This window comes from Pygoscelis adeliae, unplaced genomic scaffold (genome assembly GCF_000699105.1).
Source record: "Pygoscelis adeliae isolate BGI_AS28 unplaced genomic scaffold, ASM69910v1 Scaffold66, whole genome shotgun sequence".
Taxonomy (NCBI): domain Eukaryota; kingdom Metazoa; phylum Chordata; class Aves; order Sphenisciformes; family Spheniscidae; genus Pygoscelis; species Pygoscelis adeliae.
In genome coordinates, this window is record NW_008825167.1 from 3,253,559 (window position 1) to 3,273,980 (window position 20,422).

A 20,422-nucleotide genomic window follows, 5' to 3' on the forward strand; every position below is an offset into this window, starting at 1 on the left:
CTGTGGTACTTCGACCTATTCTCTGGTGAGCGTTCCCATGATTTACAGTGCAGCATCCTTCTGTACTCCCTCTTTGAGCCTTCTGTATGCAGAAGGAGTACCTTTTATGGGGAGGTATTTTTCGACTTGAAAATGACCATCGTTAACTTCATGTACTGTTTTTACCCAAGTACAATTTGTATTTTGACTCCTAAAGCTGATGGGGTACCCTGTAATGGAGATATCTATATGCTCGGGATTGCATACTTAAGGGGAAGGTCCCTTCTGTGTGTGACAGGTTATGCAGTGGGCAGGATTTGCTTTTGCTATGGATGGCTGACTATATAAATTTTCTACTCTATGTATTGGCTCCAAATTTCAACAGTGTGTGTGTGAGAGAGGAGTGGGAGTCTTTCGTCCCATTGAACCCCTCTCTGCCACCCTCCCTACAGTGAGGGGCCTGGACCCTCTGGAAAACTGTGAACAATACTGATTATATCAATTTATTTTAAGGCAGGAGTCCTCAAAATGTGCTCTTATAGAGTCCTCTCAACTCTCCTCCTTGAAGTGCAAGCACGGTACTAACAAAGAAGAATAAAACACTGTAGTTACTGTCTGTTCTGTTGTAAAAGAGCCTATGATAGAAATGGAGGCATTTGGTAGAAGAGCTTTCTCTCTTAATCTTCGGAATAGGTTAAATGTGGGAGGGACGGAAAAAGGCTAGAATTGGTGCATTATGCACAGAGGGAGTTGAGCTGTTGGCTGTTTGTAAGCTTATATGTGAAGCATGAATTTGAAATTCATGTCACTACTTTTTGTTGTCCTGGAGACTTGACTTCTGAGGCTCTGGATAACCTGTACCTCCCTGCAAACGCGGTGAGGGGGAAGAGGGCAGATTTCTGACATGGTAGCTCTTTTGCACAAAATTTTAAAGTCTAGAGGAGACAAGACAGAGATACCCTCATCACGCACTGCATGTGTCTGTTGTACACTGGCTTCATAATCTTCTTACTAAATGTCACAAAACATGATAAAATTACTACGCTTGAATAGGCAGTCTCTCTGAAGAATGTATTGTGAATGTGGAAAAGAGGAACTTCACTTTCGAGGAAGAAACAGAGGCTGACCTTAGCACTAGGATGCTCCTCTCTATTGAAATGTGGGTATAATATATGGAGCTGCACTAGTACAAACTGCTGAAGTGCCTTGGCGGTGCTCCAAACGACTGCCCTTTCTGATGGAGTTTTTAATACTTCAAGAAGATATAGTATGTGCATTTAGGTGCCAATAAAATGATTCCCTGTAGGATCCATAGGCTGCATTTCAATGCTAAATTACGATGACAGTGTGAATGATTGACCACCAATCACTAGCGAAGCATTTCTGCACACACGTGCTTTTGCTTTTCTGCAGTTTAATCCCTTCTTGTGGTAAACTCGGTCATCGCTTCGACCCTTAATTGAGATGCTTCTGTCCATCTCTCTCAATGCACATGTTGTGCCATTGCTGCTGATGCTAAAGAAGCCCTAACCACCTGGCAGTTTATTGACTGGAGCCTGACCTCATTGCATTCATGACCTGCAAGAGGCCGCAGCCAAGGCTTGTTTGGTCTCCAGGCAAAAAGCTACATTAAATGAACCAAAAGAGAAATCCATAGATGCAACTATTGCTGCATCTGGCAATTGAGAGAGGAATGAGAAGGGAACTAAAAATCCCATTACAATTATTCTTGGGTAAGAGTGTAGTTTTCTGTTTCAGAAAAATCAAATAACTTTGAATGTATGCTCCATCTAGTCTAAGTTGTATGCAACGGGGGGGGAGTGAGCTTGCTAAACCTGACAGGAAAGAAGGGTGACCTTCTGTTAAGGGTGAGAATAAGGAACTGGAGTTCAGATTAAGACAAGTGATCTGAAAGATTTCCCCACAGAGTGGTCAGTAAATTAAAACCTTGCTTAAGTTCTTGCAATTCCTCTTTCCAAAATTTTGGATAGATTATTTTGGTAACAGAATTCAGTGGCTGAATCTGTCTGTCACATGTGTGAATTGGCATAAGTATCATTAACCCTTTTAAAAAAAGGAAGATTTGATTCATAGTGGAAAAACATGATTCACATAAAGTACAGCGCCTGACCAAATAGAGGAGTGAAGCAAATGCCCTGGGATCCTGTTTCGTGTATACATAATACTGTATAAATTGTATGAAAAATACAATAAAAGTGAATAGGGAGTAATTAAATAGTCAAGCCTAAATTTGATAATCTAGGCAGCTGTTGTATGATTTCTTCACATTATAAGCTTTTTATCTAGTGTGAAGAATTCTCGTCAGGAAAATGGAGAAATGAGCTAGGAAAGAAAAGGTTCTGCGTGCTAATTCGGTCTCTATCTTGATTTTTTTAGAAATCTTATTTTTTTCAGAAGTGCTGATTAATTCTGTTCACATGCCCAGCCTAGCCTGAGACAGCTCAAGTAAAATCCTGACTCCCTGAAGCCGACAGCAATCTTGCCATTGTGCCAGGTATCTGGCACATGCAGTTTTGACGGAAATTTACCCTGAGGTCTTGATATCTTGAAAGCTGTGGCGTATCTCAATGTTTGCATCCAAAAGCTGAGGAACAATAACATAGTGACTCTGAAAATTGTTGTCTCATTCTGCTGATGAGAAATGCAAACACAGAAGACTCAAGAATAATATTTATGTACAGCATTGCTTAGGTTATAATTGCATATCCTGAATATGAAAAATGCGATGGTATGAAACACAATCATGTTTTCACATACACAGGGCTTCAGTAAGAATTGGCTTTCTCTCATGTGGAGCTTTCTTGCTTGGTACCAGATGCTAATGATTCTTGTCTGCTTAAAAAAAAAAAAGTCAAACCGTTCAGCTGAAATCATCATGCCTTTTGAAATAAAGCTTTAATAGTGAGAAAAATAGGAGGGATTTCTGAAATCCCTTTTTTTTTCTTTTCCAGCTGAAAATTGACTGGCAGCTATCAGCGAATTGGAGACAGGGAAACTTTCAGAAGTATTTGCCTTCTAAACTGCTGTCGTTGTCTGCAGTCTTCTTGGAACAGATTTCTATTTGCTGACTGCATAGGCATTTTGTTGGAAGCTTTTTATTGAAAATACAAGAAATAACATATGAATTGCTTTTGGATTTCTTATAGGATTTTGTCTTATTTTTAAAGACTCTGAGCTGTATGTGTATTTTATTCCTTCTCATTTTTTTTCCTTCTAAATATCTTCTTTGTAACCAGCACAAAGTGGGATGCAAAATAATTAAGCAAGTAATTTGTGAGTCTGACTACAAAATAACATTCCCCCCCAACATTCTCAGTAATTCCATTTTTAACTAAAGCTTTGACCTATAGCAGAGACAATAACAAATTGTTTTAGTCTTCTCACAGTTCTAGGTTTGCATTATAACTTAAAAACCTGTCCCAATCTACTGAGATTTTTGTATACTTCATGACGATACTATTCTTGCTTAATTCCCAATGACACATTGCTTACAGATTATTCCCCCCCCCCCAATGCTAGTTAAACTATTTCTCAAGACTACAAAAGGAGCAGAAAATCCCCAATCAAAACTTTTCAATGCTAGAATCTCTACGTGAAACAAATACTTCTAGGTATTTTGCCCTCCTTTGACATTTGAAACCAGACTACTGCCTTCCTACAGGGCTGTTTTCCGAGGCTCACAAACAGCTTGGCATTATACAGAGAAGACTCAGCTCGGTTTTCTAAACAACTTTTTCATGCCATGCCACCCACACAAAAGAGTTTGGGGCTTTCCTCATCTCTTCAGTCTCGATATACTTCCTTTTTTATTCCCGTGTCTCCAGTCAGTGTGGCAATGTGTGGCCTGGAGGCTTGGCTTGTGACTCTCTGGATTTGCTCGATGCAATAAGCTGATACACAAATGCCTGGAGGGATTGTCAAGGTATGCTTGCTACACCTAGAAATTAAGGAGTTTTTGTGGGCTTGACAAGCGGAAACTCAAGTCCAGGCTTGAACTTTAGGTCCTTCACTCACTTTGCTCTGTGTGTGTTGTAGCATTCCCGTAAAGGGGAATGCTCTGTGCGTGTGTGCGTGTTGTAGCATTCCCCAGGGGAAATTTCAAAATTGTAGCTTCTTTGGAATCAGAGATACAGCTGCGTCCAGGTATTTGGCACAAGCTCTACCAGTGTGAAAAATGGGGGTGCCCCCATATCAGGCATGTTCAACCTGTGAAACACTGTAGTATCATTATTCCCTGTGATTTGCTGGAGTAGTGCGGTGCAGCTGACAGAAAGGTTATGTTATACACGCCGTGAAAGGTCCCAGCAGTGCAGCCGGTCCTGGTTGCCAGAGCCCACCGATGGCACGGGGATCTGACTCCTTCGGCGTGATTTAGCTCTTTGCAGGGTGTAGGCGTAAGAAGGCTCGTGGGCTCGGCCGGTGAGGATTTCTCTTTGAAACAGACAGTGGATAGGTAGTTCAGGGCTGATGGTGAGATTCAAAAGGAAACCATTTCACAGTGATGATCTTGGTTATGCTTTAAAATGTTTGTTCAGGAGAAAATGTCTATGAATTTGAAAAAAAACCCAACAAACCAACCAGAGAGAAACAATAAAAGACTGTGCACAATGCCAGCTGCCATTAGAGGTTGAAGGTTTATTTTCAGAGCATCGTTTTTAGAAACGTTGCTTCAAATAATTTCATCAGTCTAAAGAAAATTGCACCTTATACCTTTTTGTTCTGTTTTCAGAGTGGATTTTTATGGAAGAACAGGGCTGTTCTGAGTGTTGGACAGGTTAAGCCCTGCGCTTTCAGAAGAGCTCTCTGAAAAGACACTGAGCATTGTGTGTTGCGGTTGCATAGTGATACCACGGTCCTTGCTCTGTGATGAATAATTCAAATGAAAGTGGCTGGTGGGCTACAAATAATCGGAACAGATTTTGTGAGTATACTGTATAATGGGGGGCAGCAAGCAGTAATGGGCCTTTTCCAGCTTCGTGCCCCCCTCAGGACTGGGCTCAGGGGCTGGAGAATTCTAATAAAATTTCCAGAATATAACAAATAATCCCCCAACACCAAATAAGTATTCCCTATCCTGGATGGAACTGATAATTGGAAGTGAGGCTTGAAATCAAAGGAGAAAAAGTGCTCCTATTTTTTTTGTTTATTTTTAGTGGATAGCATTGAGAAGCAGCGTGCACAACAGTACTCACTGGGAAGGCTACAAATACCGTGATCACTAGCAAGCTGCCAGTATTTAGGAAAAAGAGTTTTCTGTATCCAGCCTTCCTTAGTTCCCACCTTAGAAATTTCATAGGGAATTTCATGTGGTCCTAAGCTTTGCATGCATGTTATCCCTATATCACAGAAGAAGCAAGCACCCGTTTTCCTGTGTGGGAGAGCGTTAATAGCTATGTCCAATGGGCAAACATGCATTCTTCTGGCTAGTATTCAAATGAAATTTGAAAGCCATTATACTGTCCAGTGTTTTTACTGACTAGCTGATGCAGACATCTGGATTGCTGGGAGCTGCCTCGGGATTGTCTGGGAGGTTACTGAGCTTTCTTCTTGGAACCATCTTTCTGTGTAAATAAAGGGTAAGCATTAGTTAAGAATGATTACCTTAAAGTATTAGTTGTTTTAAGATGTCATGTGTTTCTTCATTAAACAGCCTTTGAAAATTAAAATAAAGGTCATCAGCCCAACCCAGTTCTGTGGTTAATGCTTTTTCCTGGTTTGATTTGATCTAGTTACTTACTTCAGGCATTTATAATCTTATTGGGGGGCAGCCTATGAAACGTACATCAGGGGAAAACAATTCTGCATAGCACACCACCTACTCGTGGCTTCGCACGTAACTGGTGCCGTGAAAATCGGCTTGGTTTGGACTGTGTGGTGACCAGAGGAGGTCCTGCCCGCAGTCGGTCTGTGCAGTTGCCTATGGCACGCGCTGGAGGGGCAATCGCTTCCCCGAAAGGTCGGGCACACGGTGCAGTGACAACAGGAGTGTGAGCTGTACGGAGAGGTGGGGGATCAGCTGCTGCGCACATCAGCAGATGGAGGGAGAAGCAGGATGTGTTCAGAAAATACTGAACAGAAAATACATACTACCAGTCTGTAGTCAAAAGCTACAATCACTTTGGTTTTTACCTGTGTGCATTTAAAACAGATAAGCTTTTTTTATGCCTTCTTTTATCTCAGTGCAAATTATTACAGGTGAGTTATAACTGAAAATATGAGGCTTTAAAAACACTGAAGTTTTACAGCTGCAGCGTGTTGATACTCCAGGATCTCCTCTTTCTCACATAAATTTGAAAGCACAGTAGTGCTCTGAGCTCAGTCCCTGCTTTTCAAATGATAAAATGTTTTAACGGCTATCTTTTCCCCCCCCTCAATTCTAGGTCCTAATTAAGCAGTAACTGTAAGAGCAGTAACTGCAGTAATCACTTCTCTTTGCGCTGATCTAATCTGAAGCCACGAGCAGCTGCAATAGTTACGCTACGAAGGATTTTTCCCCTTCGGTATATATTGCACAGGCTGTCCCTTGATGAGGTTACAAGTGCTTGAAGGCTATTGATTTTTGCTCTGTTTTATGGGAATGCTGCTCTTTTTAACAGTTTAATTTCTCAGGTTTGAATTTGAATCATCAGGTCGTGAAACAAAGGTATTTATGCATCTGATTACCTGTTTATCTGGTCAGGGAAGCTCTACAATAGTGCAAAACCCCCTTTCTGATTCCCGAGCCGCTGGAGATCCCGTGCTCTGGGGTGTTGTCCTCCTCCTGCCAGATCATACACGTGAGGTGGCTGTAAACATTAATAGTATTTCTTAAGGGGAAGTGTCGTTGCGGCGTTGATTACTGACATCCCAGAAACACACTGCATGTATGAAAATTACTGTACTGTGGAAATAACCCCCAGGTTTTCATTAGGCTGATTTGGGTGTGTTGCTAGGCAACTCGGGCTAACAAGGGGGTTGTATGTGTTCTTTAGGTAAGTACAGGTCCCTGTAGAGATTTCCAGGTAAGTGACATAGACGTGAGAGGGGCTGATCAACTGCGACACCAGAAGTTAAGCCCCGCAAACTTAACTTTCGTTAAGAGGAGTTTTTTGAGAAAGAAATTGGATTAGACCCAGGGATGACGTATCCTGTTTGATTTCTTTTCCCCTTGCGCTCTGACGAGCTTTGTGTTTAGGCAGGCTTTTGTTTCTGGCTCGGAGTTGCTTTAAAAAAATTTGGGAGTGTGTCTTAGGGTGTCGAGGGTGATGTGCTTAGCTTGATTGGCTCGGTTTGCTTGTGAGTGCTTTGTTCTTCCCACTACCCTCAGGTCAGTTGTGCAACATGCCCCTACCGTTTAAAAAGAAAAAAAAAAAGAGAAATGCTGAGTAATGCCAGAGGTTTCTCAGATGGCTGATGCAAACCTGGAGAATTTGCATCATCATTCAGCTGGAGTAACTTGGTATGACAAGAGCTTAAATACAAGTCCACGCGGAAGCTGAGCTGGTTTCCAATGATAGGACAGTACCAGCTCGCAGTGTGAAAGCGCGGGTGTTCCTGAGCAGTGCTCAGATCGCAGTAAAGGCTCAAGTACACTTTAGGAGCTTGCTACCTGTGCGTAGGAGCAGCTGGAAAGATAAGGGAGGGCAGAAGAAGAGACTAAGTAGTTGGCTACACAGAGAGGAAAAAAACCTTCAGTTTCTGCTGCAAACTTTTTTGCCTGTGCTCGTCGTCGGTGTGCTGGTGGCACTGTAGCATGTTTAGGAAAGCTGCTGTAACCACGGTCTCTAACGGAAGCTACTTGCAGGGGCAAGCTAATGGCAGGTTGCCCTCTATGGACAGCAGACAGCCAGCCCAGGAGGGAAAGGTTGTGCTGAAGAAGAAAGTGACACTTTTGAGGGGGATATCCATCATAATTGGCACTATCATTGGAGCTGGCATCTTCATCTCTCCCAAAGGCATCCTGAAGAACACGGGCAGCGTGGGCATGTCCTTGACTGTCTGGACAGTGTGTGGTATCCTCTCGCTCTTCGGTAAGTCCCTTAAAAGTTTCTAATTGGCCCAGAGGGGCAGCAGGTGGATTATTGCTACTATTTCTCTGATTTTGCCATTGGATAGCAAGGCACAGCGTGGAGCTTGAGGACCAATAGGGCTACAGAAGGCTTTTGCTGCGTGATAGGTTGTGTGGAGGGCACAGAGGTATGCAACCCCTGTCCCCCCGGCGCCTGGTCGGTAGAGATTGGAAGCGTAAATTATTGTTTTTTATGGGTCCCTGAAGGAACAGGAAAAGTAAATGTCCGCTTTATGCCATACAATGTGCTGTATGTATAATGTTTTTCTTCTGGCTGTAAGAGGTAGTTTATGGTTTGCTTGTAAGGCCCCCAGCAGCTGGGGATGCAGGTCACTCCGCTTGAACACTGGCGAAATGTTTAGACAGCTCGACTTAGTTCCCTAGAGGCTAGAGCAAGGTCTGAGAGGAATAATTCCCACTGGACCCAAGCTGTATTGGCATGAAAGGGAGCAAAATAATAACACTAATAACCCCTCTCCCCAGTCTTGTATTACTGCTCTTTGCTTCATTCCTCGCTCACGATGTTGCTTTGAAAGATTGTGCTGCAAAAAACAGTGTGGTGGAAACAAATTTGTAATGCGAGTTTTATTGCTGGCCTGCCTATTGTGACAGTTTTTACTAATTTTGTCTATTTTTGAGGAGCATTAAATTCTGAAGAATGCCAGTTTATTTGTTCTGTACACAAAGCCCTCATTGAGAGTGGAAAACCCCACCCTGGCCTCTGTGGGACAGAGGGTCCATTGACCTACTTAATGAGTTAATCTCAAAGAAGCTGAAGAACTAACATGAATATTGGCTTTATTTAAAACAGAAACGACTTGTTTTCTGGCAGGAGGTAAAGAGGACAAACACGGACTAACACGTGTCTGCTTAATAGGTGGAACATGCAAATGCCACCCTGTGTTAATTGGCTCTGAGCTTAAAAGAAACATGGACTGTTTACAGGCTAAGCCCACCCAAGCCAAACAGACAGTGCAAGCAAGTTAGGACCCATTTTGGTCAAATGTTAAATGTATTGGTACGATGTGCAACCTAATCTGTTGTACAAATGTGGGAGTCCTGCCTATAACCAAAATTCCCCTATAAAGAAAGACCCCAGATACAATTTGTAACTCTCTCAGAAGACCTTGCTCTTCAGGTTTAGTCAAAACAGAATTTGCTTAAGCATTGCATTTTTGGCTTTAACTTTAATAGTAGTAATTTTCTGGCTGTGAAGTAAAGTCTGCTCAAAAAAAAAAAAAAAAAAAAAAATCGCTCCTATCAGACAGATTTTCTAGGTAATTTTCCAGATCTCAAGATATGAAGAACTGTGTAATTTGGCCCAGCAAAAGATACTGTCGCTTTCTCTGAATGGACCTGTTACAGTTATTTTTTCATATTCTTTATGCCACGGTGTTTTTAATTCCCTGCATGACTTCATTATAGCAAAATCACATGCAAAGATGACTTAAGGTCTTGCTGAGGGTGTGTGTATAACACGTATCGAAACACAATTTCATTTCATCCTCATCCTCAACAGAAGAGGCTGGCAAGAGAAAACCTACCAATAGCTTTTTTTTTAACGTGGCTGTAAAAATTCCTTTAAGTACATTTTCAGGTAAGCTGAAGAATAGCAGATAAGAGCTGCCACATTTTTGCAAAGCCCCAAACAAATCAAATGAACGATGATGGAATTTGTCATAATGTGCTACATCTTTAATGGGCTTGTACAAGTTATGTGGTTTTGACAACTGTAGTTTTCATCTTAAAGTTGTGCAGCACAAAAACATGCAGGGAACAGAGCTGAAATGAGTTCATGTATGGTGCTGATCTTAACCCTGTGTGATGTGGTGTTTACAAACTTTATTACTGTTTTCATCTGGCTTCTCAGACTCTTCTAAAAGGGCTGCCTACATTTATCAGATGTGGTACACTTCTCTACTGATGCGGTCCAACCGTGGAGCTGAGAATCCACTGGCTTTGTGGCTGGGTGATGGCTCATTAAGCAACAGTAGCAGATGGTGCATGGGTGAAGAAGGCTTCATGCAGGTCCTCATAGTTGCAGCGTGCTACTGCCTGCTCCGTAATGGCAGAGGCTGCGCGTTGTGCCGGCAGCAGCCTCGGGGAGCTCTCCGAGAGCTGCTGCTCGCTGGGAATGCCACTAGCACTTGCTCCAAAGGGGCCTGAACAACTTCTGCATGAACGAATGCAGCAATGTGGTGATGATTTGGGTTTTATTTTAGTCAGTGTAAATGCTCCAAAGGGTGAAATGGGCCTCCTGCTATGAAAACGTGAAGTGGTCTGTATTTAAGATAATGCAGAAATGAACTGAGCTTTCATTGCATTAGTAGTACACACCACCACCACACCAGTGTTGAAAAGCCAGGGCTAAGCCATCCCCCGAATTTTGTATATAAGATGTTGGGAATACTGTTGAGGAAAATTCTTAATCTGCAATTCCTGCTTCCATATTTTGGTCAGTCGATTGCTTTGCCTGTGGCTGAGGAGGGGGAATACAGTTTTCAGGCTTTTCTTCAGAGGCTGAGCCAGGCATCTCTGAGGTTGAAAGGAGGTGATCATCGTTTGATAACAGGCAAATGTGTCTGGAGGCTTTCACTTGGTGGTGCAGTCAGGCTGGCTGGGGAGCCGGGGTAGCTGGCATGATACAGTGTTTTGTTGTCCCTTTTCACGAGATATGGATGAGTAATGAAATGTGTTGATAGCAAATAGTTTGTTCAGTGGCTTACGCGTAAATGTAACTGGATACACGTACAGTTTGATTAACTGCAGGTCTAGCTGAATGAACTAAAACTTACAAAATTGCTTGAAAAAAATGATTAAAATATATCAAAAGTACTTGTGATCCCACGGCAGCTCCATTGTTTAGCTTATAAATGTTTTGAAAGGTATTTTTGGATATCTCTTTTGATGCTACAGTTTAATTCTTACAGGTGCCCTCTGCTATGCTGAACTAGGAACATGCATTAAGAAATCTGGTGGTCACTACACCTATATCCTGGAGGCCTTTGGCCCATTACCTGCTTTTGTGAGAGTCTGGGTTGAATTACTCATCATTCGGTAAGTGTATCATGGCTTTTCTGTGTTTCTTTTCTGATGGAAATACGCTTTTCAGTCATAAAGAAAAATCTCCAATATGTGATGTGTAAAACAAAACAAATATATCTTGATCAATGAGCTGTGTTCTTTTAGTATGGTTGCTTCAGAGAATTTAACAACGCTATTTTGCTTGTCAGCATTGAAACATTCAAAAAGACACATGTGCATGTACGGAGGGAAAAAACAGATTCCAAGAAAACTGCCTGCCACACAAATTCAGCTACTTGCTTTAATTTTGCTAAGCTTACTGTATCCATTAATGTCACTAATAATGCTAATACCCATGCCTGTATATAATATAGTGGAAGAGGGAAGTCACCTTTATGTTTTTCTCAGTCTTGGTACTAGCTTTAGGAGCGGTTGCTGTTGTCTGTGGACACAGGAACAACTCCTGGTGAAGCTATTGCCCAGTAGTTTTCAGATTTGGGGGCACCATGTATTCTTTACATGTCAATTCAGGTCCCCATTTTTTGTTTTTGTGGGGTATTGGAGAACTTAATGCTTGATTACTATGAAAAGCACTAACTGGCCAAATAAAGCAACATTAAGTCCTTACATATCTAAAGTGTCCAAAGTATTGTTTTGGTGTGTAAACCTGTGGCTCGTGCAGCCCTTGACATTGTATAGGTCAATTGCAATACGAAGATGCTGAATAATCGAATCAGATCAAATAAATTTTCATAATGTAAATGGATCTTTGTATCAAACTCAAATGTGGCCCTTTGAATTTTTAATTATTTTTTTTTTTTTTTACAGTCTTGCTGGAGAGCTTGTTACATGTAGAACAGGGCAACTCACTTACGCAAAATGACTTCAGGAATGCTCCATTCCTGCCTCCGGCTAGTTAGCACTCCTTTCCCCTCTCTTCCGCAATCAGCAAATTAGTCACAAAAGCACAAGCCTCCTTTCAAATCACATCTATGTTTACATAACATTGACAAGTTCTAGCATAGACTGTTGAGTTTAAAAGCACTGACAGTGCTGAGTCATTATGAATCCATAAATCCTTATCTTGTTTCCGGAGGAAACCATTGTGTATGTCAGATGGTCCCTTACATCCTCCCCACCCATATGGAACCTTTGAATTAACTGCACAATTTCCATCAAACGTGGTGAAAGAGCAGATGTCTTAACTGTATTAACTTTTTGCCAAAAAGGAAAACCAGATAGAGGAAACAGACCATGTTTTCACTGTGAGAAACACAGTGCTGTGAATGTAGCTGTATCATTGCACACCACGGAATCAACAGGAGAGAGTAGTGTTAGAAATCCCCCTCTTAACCTGCACCTGACTAGGCAGGGGGACCTTATTAACCTATAGCACAAATACCCACAAGAAACCAGGCTTCATAAATTCCTCTCCGCGCAAAATTATTATTTTTTTACATATGACAGTGTCCCAGGATTGTCATGAAAACACTCTTAGTCATCGTGATCTGCCCCACACCCAGCAAATAATCATCTTGCATGGGAAGGAACATCAGTGGATTCTTTAATCATCAAATCTGAGAGGCAGCGAGGGAGGCGTACTTGTTATAACTTGCGAAGATCAGAGCAGCGCTGCCAAAACTCTGTGTAGAGTTTTATACCTGACTCCTGCATCAGTAAACTAATTGGCTGCTGCTATTAAAGAAGTTGAGACCTAATATGTATCTATCTTTTTTTCAGTAGGTGAAGTTGCACACACACTTCACAGCTATGCCGTTTTTCCCTCTGAAAGTTTGCAGGATTATCACACCTGTGGGCTGGTGGAGCAGCCGCAACCAAAATAAACATTTCCTGCTTGTATATCTTTTCAGTCACTATTTTACAGTCTAGGACACACATAAACTCTGGCTACATACTGATTAAACTGTGCCAGCCTCACCTGCTGTTTAGAAGTGCCTTACACTGCGCTGCTCCTCAACCAGTACAAGTAGGAACATTTTTTCTCCCCAAAAGTCAGGTTGTGGGTATATTACATACACTTTAAAAAAAGAAAAGGCAAAAAAAGCGCACCAGTTTTCAAACAAGTGAAGGTGACTGCGTGAATGCATTGTCTGTAGTGCTTAACTATGGTGGTGGCTAAACACAGGTTGGGCGAGAGTGCGCTGCCAAGTGAGTGACTCACTCACCTGTGGTATGTGCTGGGGCACTATACCTGCCGCTCTCCTGGTGGCTTTTTGTGCTCCTTGCCCTTCGATGAAAGCTGCTAAAGCGCTTTCTGTCTGCTCCTGAGCACGCAGCTGTTAGCGGGCTGCCAGTCTGCCTTTAGGATTGCGGTCAAAAGGAAAATGCCCCAGTCCTTCAACTTCCACCTCCATTGATAGACTACACTGCCAGTAACATCTCCCTCCAAACGTGGGACTACGAGAGAGACAGCTATTTATTAGAGGTATAATTTAGCAGCTATGTTTTTAAAAACATAGTGGTGTGGTGGTTTAACCTCAGTCGGCAACTGAGCACCACACAGCTGCTCGCCGGCCCCGGTGGGATGGGGGAGAGAATTGGAAGAGTAAAAGTGAGAAAACTCGTGGGTTGAGATAAGAACAGTTTAATACTTGAAATAGAATAAAATAATAATAAAATATACAAAGCAAGTGATGCACAATGCTATTGCTCACCACCCGCCAGCCGATGCTCAGTCAGTCCCCCAGCAGCGGTCACCGCTCCCCGGCCAACTCCCCCCAGTTTATGTACTGAGCATGACATGACATGGTATGGAATGTCCCTTTGGCCAGTTGGGGTCAGCTGTCCTGGCTGTGCCCCCTCCCAGCTTCTTGTGCACCCCCAGCCTTCTCAGTCGGTAGAGCATGGGAAGCTGAAAAGTCCTTGGCCAGTGTAAGCACTGCTTAGCAACAGCTAAAACATCGGTGTGTTATCAACATTGTTCTCACCCTAAATCCAAACCACAGCACTGCACCAGCTACTAGGAAGGAAATTAACTCTATCCCAGCTGAAACCAGGATGTGTGGATAGCAGGGACTGCCTCTTTAAAAAGGCCTTTCTTAAAATGAGAGGGAAAAATCCAAGTTCTAGAAAAAATAGCTGGGACTGAGGAAAAAATTCTGGGAAAGCTCCAAAGATCTTATCTTTCCTCTGATCTAGGACACTTCAAACTACTTTTGGCAGGCTGCAGTATTTAAAAGCCGGAAGCCTGGTGATCTTCTTACATAAATTAGAAATATTGCACCGAGGTAAAGTCAGTAAATGTATGTGTAAATCCAGCAGAGAGGACATTCAGTCCCTGAGCGAAGGCAAATTTGCAAAGCCAATTGTTGGCCAGTGAAAGGAACAGTCCTCGTGCGTGGGGGACACACAAGCAGCAGCCCTCACTTGTCCACACAGAAACTTTCCGAGGAAGATACTGTGCTGTGCTCCTCTGCAGCTTGGTCCAACACAATGTGTGACCTTTTGGTTGAGTCATAATGCTAAGAAAGTGGGTTTTGTTTTAAGGGCGAAACTCTCTTGTGGAAAATTCCTTTATCGTTCGATGGAGAATAACAACTTCTCTGCAGAATTTTTGCACTGTTCCATAGCATTTTTAGCAACTATATTTTTATTAAAATCCTGTAAGGTGAGGCACTGTTTTATTAAATGCTGTAGATTTTTTCACAAGAAATTTGCATGGACTCTTGTTTTACTCAAAAACCCGTTGAGGCAGAATCATATGCCCTTTTGTCCTTATTGTGTGTGAGTTTGTGAAGAAGCACAGATGCCACCAGCTGTCCTAAGAAGGGTGAAAGTGTCCTCCCAAAGCAAACGTGAACAGACCACTGGAACTGTAATATGCAGACAGTGCCTGATCCGAGGCACAGGGTCATTTGCTGTTAGTATGTGTCAGTGCTAAGGCTTCTGGCAAACATTTAGCTTGTCTCAAATAGAAAGGCTGTATGAATATTATGAGTATTTCAAATTTGTAAATGCAACAACTGCCTGCCTGCCTGCCTTCACATTTCTCTGTTTCATGGTAGGTGCTTTCTGTACTTAGAGGATTTTTGCTCTCACTTGCAGTGCTAGGAAGTTGTTAATCAATAAAAGGAACAAGTTCTGTTTGCATTTTAGGAAATCGCATTTTCATTCATTTTTTGCATTGTCTCAGATTTTAATAACAGACTTGGGTTGGTTTTGAATACTTAGTAAAGCAGAATGCTCAGCCTGATTGAAATTATTTTGCTTGTGCCTCTGCGGGGTGAGATATACCTGGCCACTAAAATTCAGTCCTCAATGACTTTTACTCAGGGTTTTGCCCATGTAATCTAATTCTGGCCATGTTCACTTCAAGTGAGTGAATAAAGATTTCTGTTGATACCTTTTCTTTCTGTTTACGGCTGCTTCACAACATGGAAGTTGTAAGAGCAATCCTGGTAAGAAGTGCTGCTGTTAAGATCAGAACTGCTGAGCAAAGCTAAACTGCTTGTGGTTTCCTGCTACATTTGGAAATCATGGTACATGGCAGCGTAGTTACAAGCAGGCACCAAAATTAAGTACGGTTCATAGTTCTGTGATAGTAAAGTTACAGCATGATCCCATAAGAATATTATCTATGTACTATTGCAGATCAATTTTGTGATTTTTTTGCTGTTGTTGTTTTTACTCTAGCCCTGCTGCCACAGCAGTGATATCGTTGGCATTTGGACGTTACATTTTGGAACCTTTCTTTATGCAGTGTGAAATCCCAGAACTTGCGATTAAACTTATTACAGCTGTTGGCATCAGTAAGTATCCAATTTTAGGTTTCAGGGAAGGGTAAAGATGATGTAAAATGAAGGAAAAAAAAAAGGTAATCGCACACTGAGCAGGTAGTGGTTTGATGTGAATCATTACAAAATGTCTGCGCATCCAATGCCAAGGGCATCAGTGTGACTTTTTGCCTGGGTATGTGTGTTTGTGAACATACGCAGTAGTAAAAAGAATAGCAGACTTTATTAATGGCAGGGAAAATCTATTGCCAAGTCTGATTCTATTGCCACTTGAATTAATGGCAGAACTCTCATTACTTTTGTGGAAGCAATTTCAGTCCCTAAGAGATGGTGAGCCACTGCCAGAGATATGGAAGAATGATTACCTGATTTTAAGTGCTTTGCTCTACCTCTGTTTTAGGAGGCAATCGAGTGCCAAGTATGATGCCATGAAGAAATGTAGTTCTCTTGAGTGGAGCACAGGCAACATGAGATCATCTTCCCTAGTCCCACTCTGTCCTTCACAGCAATAAAACTTACTGAGGCATTTGCGGTTCAGGAAGCAGGAACCCAACTGGTGACTTTGGGAGCAGGGTGGACAGCTCGGTGAAAATGCATGTCTGTTACCAGGAGCTTGTCCTAGTCTTGCTAACTTTGCAATTAACGCAAAAGGGACCATTTAGGGAGAGAACCATTTATTACGGAGAACCATTCATTACAGGACCATTTATTACAGAGAACCAATAACTGCCAGTGGAAAGAGGGCCCCTGAGACCAGGGGCTTTACAGCGTACCTGGGCTGGTGTGGGAGGCTGCATGAAACGGCAAGGCACAAATCCTGATGCGAATGGGACTCTGGAACTGTGTGCCTGTAGCGCTAGAGGCTTGTTTCCAGTTCTGTCTGGTCACTGGTGATGATGCTCCTTGCACACGTGCGCACACATTTGCGTTCAGCTGTGCTGGGAGGAGAGTGCAGAGTAGACCTGAGTAATTAGTAACAGATTGTTCCTTTCAATTTGGTCGGTGCACATATCAGAAACAAAAGGACCGGAAAAAGGAATTAAGGCATGCAAAATGATCAAAGGCGCACAGGAGACCCCTTCGCTTTTGCACAATAATAGGTTCAGATGACTTTTTCTTTCTTCGGGGTAGGGAGTTCAATTGACATTGAAATTTCCAGTCTCCAGGTTACTGTGGCTTTTTGTAGGATCTCTCTTGATAAGAGTTCCCTTCTGCCAGGAGTGTTAAAAAAATCAGTATGTGACCGCATTTCTTTCTAACTTAATTATGCACAAACTATAGGTTTCATAGGAATAATTGAATTAAGGGCTTGAATTTTGAGGTCAATGACTTTTTATAGCTACATCTGTCTAAAATATTTCAGTGCAAGATAAGGGTGGAACAGATGTTCAGTAACTTCAAGGTCACTGAGACAGAAGGAATGTTAAGTGAGGACTCCATCAAAGCATTTTGTTAAGTGCATGTGATTCAAGCACAATAAGTGAACAATTTGAAATAGGTTTTTATTGCTTTTAATTTAATTGAAAATCTGTGTGATAAGCCAGGGCTTCGCAAAGTAATTAGACAAAGAAGTAGCATTGCAGGGGGGGTGGAGTTACACTGAAATAATTACAGCCTAAAGGGAGAGAGGAGTTCACAGCAGACTGCTCCTGTGGTGAGTGCGGGTCTGTACAGCGCAGGTAGGATGAGCTGTCATTTCACCAAAAGAAGGGATTCTTGTAGAAAGTTTGTAGCGGTGAACGGGACAATGCTGAGGAAAACAGTGACATGTCAGACTGAGGCTTTATCTTTATTCTTTGCAGTATGCTCTACAGTGGAGTTTCATTTGTAGTTTTTGATCATATGCTGCGCTTAAGCTCAGGGATCCCAGAGTGTATGACTTATTCTTGGATGGTAAGAATTAGCTGTTGCGGTGGTAATTGTTATGAGTGTTCTGTATTGTGCATGTAGGCAGAGTGATAGGTAAGATTAAGGTGGTGTTGAGCTGAACAGACATATTGGAGCCCTGAAGATCTTATAATCCAATTTAATGGTGCCAAAGGTAGTGTTTGCTTCCACTGAAAATTTTAAGTTAATTAGAAAATGAACTGACGTGCCTTTTGTCTTCTTTTCCATGCCTGGTCCCTTCTCCCTCCTGTGCCTGATGACAGAGTGCTCACTGCGTATCTGTCTGTATCGCGCAGGGGGAAAGGTAGTGGGAAGCACCATTAAACTCTGTCCTTGGGTGAGACTTTGTTCTGTAGTTTTACCTTGTCATTTCTGATCATACTAGAATGGGCAGGAAGAGATTTTGAAAAATCTCCAGGTGATCCCCTGCCCCCAAACACAATCAGCGTATCTAAACAATTTCTGACAGATGTTTGTCTAAACTGGTCTTAAAACCTCTAGTTAGAGAGTTTCTAAAGCCTCACCTAAAACTGTAGCCCAGTTTTTTCTATCTTTGTTACAAGACAGCTTTTCTCTTTCTTTTTTTTCCACCTAAACCTCCTTTTCTGCAATTTAAGCCTATTACTAAATGGTTGCCTGAGATGGATGCAACCAGGATTATGATGGGGAGTGGCAAATGCTGCTGCTCCTCTACCAGCTGCAAACAAGTACTTCTCAGTAGAGGGGCTACAGCCTATTCTGCTTCCCACCATTCCACCTCAGTGCCTCTGTGGTGAAAAAGGAATGATGGTGCTGCAGAGAAGATGTAGATCAGATGAGACCTAAAATGGAACTACTGGAGATAGTGACCTTTAAAAAACGCCTCATTCGTGGTTTATTATTTATAGGAAAAAATCACGTACTGGGCACAAAATTCCCCCGGAAATCACATCTGTTCTGAGCAATTTTGAACAACCTGTAGAAGCAAATTTTCTGTTCCACAATATGGTGCTTTCATTTTTATTTTTATTTTAAATAAAAACAACCAACCAAAAAGTCCAAACATTTCAATGGCTCGGTAGAGAGAATGATGCTTGTGTGGAGGTTCTCTTCAGATACCCCGGCTTTCTGAACCTCTGAAGCAAAGGTTGCCTGTTCTTTTCAAAATTAGAAATCACTTTAATTCATGTGGTATTTCTCAAGTGAATCTCCACAAGGAGAAAAACCTAGGCAAATACTGGATATGCATATCTCAGTCTATCTGTCAGTCTGCCATAAACTTTTACTAAACTCAGTCAATTTAACTGTACTTGAGAGAAGAGCAGACATCTCAAACATATCTAATTACTACAATTTTTATGAAAATAAGTGGCCAGGTAGAGGAGAGAGAACCTGGATGTGTCCCAGCCCAGGGAAGGACAGCTGAAAAAAATGCAAACAGGAGAGGAGGCCTTCTAAATGTCCAACTTTGCTTGAGTTGGACACAACAGCCCCAGGACACAAAGCGGAAGGGATGCCATCCATCTTTGTTCTGATGCTGAAGATGGTCTTTTTAGGAGAAAGAGTTAAAAATTAATTTCTCTCTTTAAGTGAAAGCTGGTAGACTCCATATTTATTGTTTCTTCTAATGAAGAAACATCCTATCACCGTGCCTATCATCATCCTATCACGGTGATAGTGCAAAAAACTCATATTCATATATTTCAATATATGAACATATATTGAAATATCTTTCAATATCTTTCAATTCTTCTCCTAATGGTAAGCTTAAATATATTGGTTACAGGAAGGGATAAATTATACTGTGCAAAGGTATTGAACTGTACTATCAATATGTAACCTGAATAGATACACAGTCTTGACTGAGCCTGTTCTAATCTTTTCACTTGGCCTCCATATCAGAAAGCAGATAAACAGGTTTCAGCTATTAAAAACCATAAGACTGAAAGCACGTTACCAACTCGCATATGTTTTTAAAGTTTTTACACTCATTCATGCATATTTTGGGCATTTTACGCCACAATAATGTATAGTTTCCCCCCTTTTTTTGGAGGTCTGCCAAAAGAACTCAAATACCCAAACTATGGCTGTTAAAGGCAATATTATGCTTGAAAATCAAGGTCAGCTGTACACATCTGTCAGTACTTGCTGGCAAATACTCCAGCCCAAAGCTTTATTGGCATAATTTGGTGTGTATGTGAGTCTGTAGTCAGTTGCTTTTTTTTTTTCCCATCATGGCAGAAGCTACTGACATTGCTCTCTACTGCTGACAGTTTTCAGACAAGCAGTTTAAATTAAGACATCTCTTGGCTTGCAGGGATAGCAAAAGCTGCTCTGATGGGTGCTTTTGTGCCTCCTGTGACTTCATTTTAATTGACACATTAGGATCTGCAAATTGAGGGTATTTTTTGCTTTGTGTGAATGCCGTGACCCTAAAAGCCTGACAAGTTAGGGGAGGGCAGTTTCCTTGGTTTCCCACTGAGGCAATGGTACATATATTCTTGAAAAGTAGGCCAGGATGTAATGCTTACTGCTGCTTCTCCCATTAGATTTTGTTATCCATCTATAGCTGTGGCTGTGTGAAGGAAAGAGATTGTGAAAAGCAACATGATTGGTGTTACCATTGTGTTTGATTGTTCATGAACCCCATTTTGTTCTCCCTCCATACTCCCCTCGCTTAGGATTCGTCTCACTTTTAGTTAGGTGTTTAGTTTAAGGTAATTGTCTATGC

The 20,422-nt window shown here is 41.8% G+C and overlaps 1 protein-coding gene across 1 annotated transcript in view; it reads left to right on the forward strand.

The window, feature by feature from the left end:
- The first annotated feature begins 7,732 nt into the window (after positions 1 to 7,732).
- The window catches only part of SLC7A11 (solute carrier family 7 (anionic amino acid transporter light chain, xc- system), member 11), a 59,351-nt gene continuing 46,661 nt past the window's right edge, over positions 7,733 to 20,422 (forward strand). Inside the window, exons 1-3 of the mRNA XM_009328773.1 lie at positions 7,733 to 8,009; positions 10,978 to 11,104; positions 15,725 to 15,840. Coding sequence (XP_009327048.1) covers positions 7,733 to 8,009; positions 10,978 to 11,104; positions 15,725 to 15,840 — 520 coding nt within the window. The remainder of the gene's footprint in view (positions 8,010 to 10,977; positions 11,105 to 15,724; positions 15,841 to 20,422) is intronic.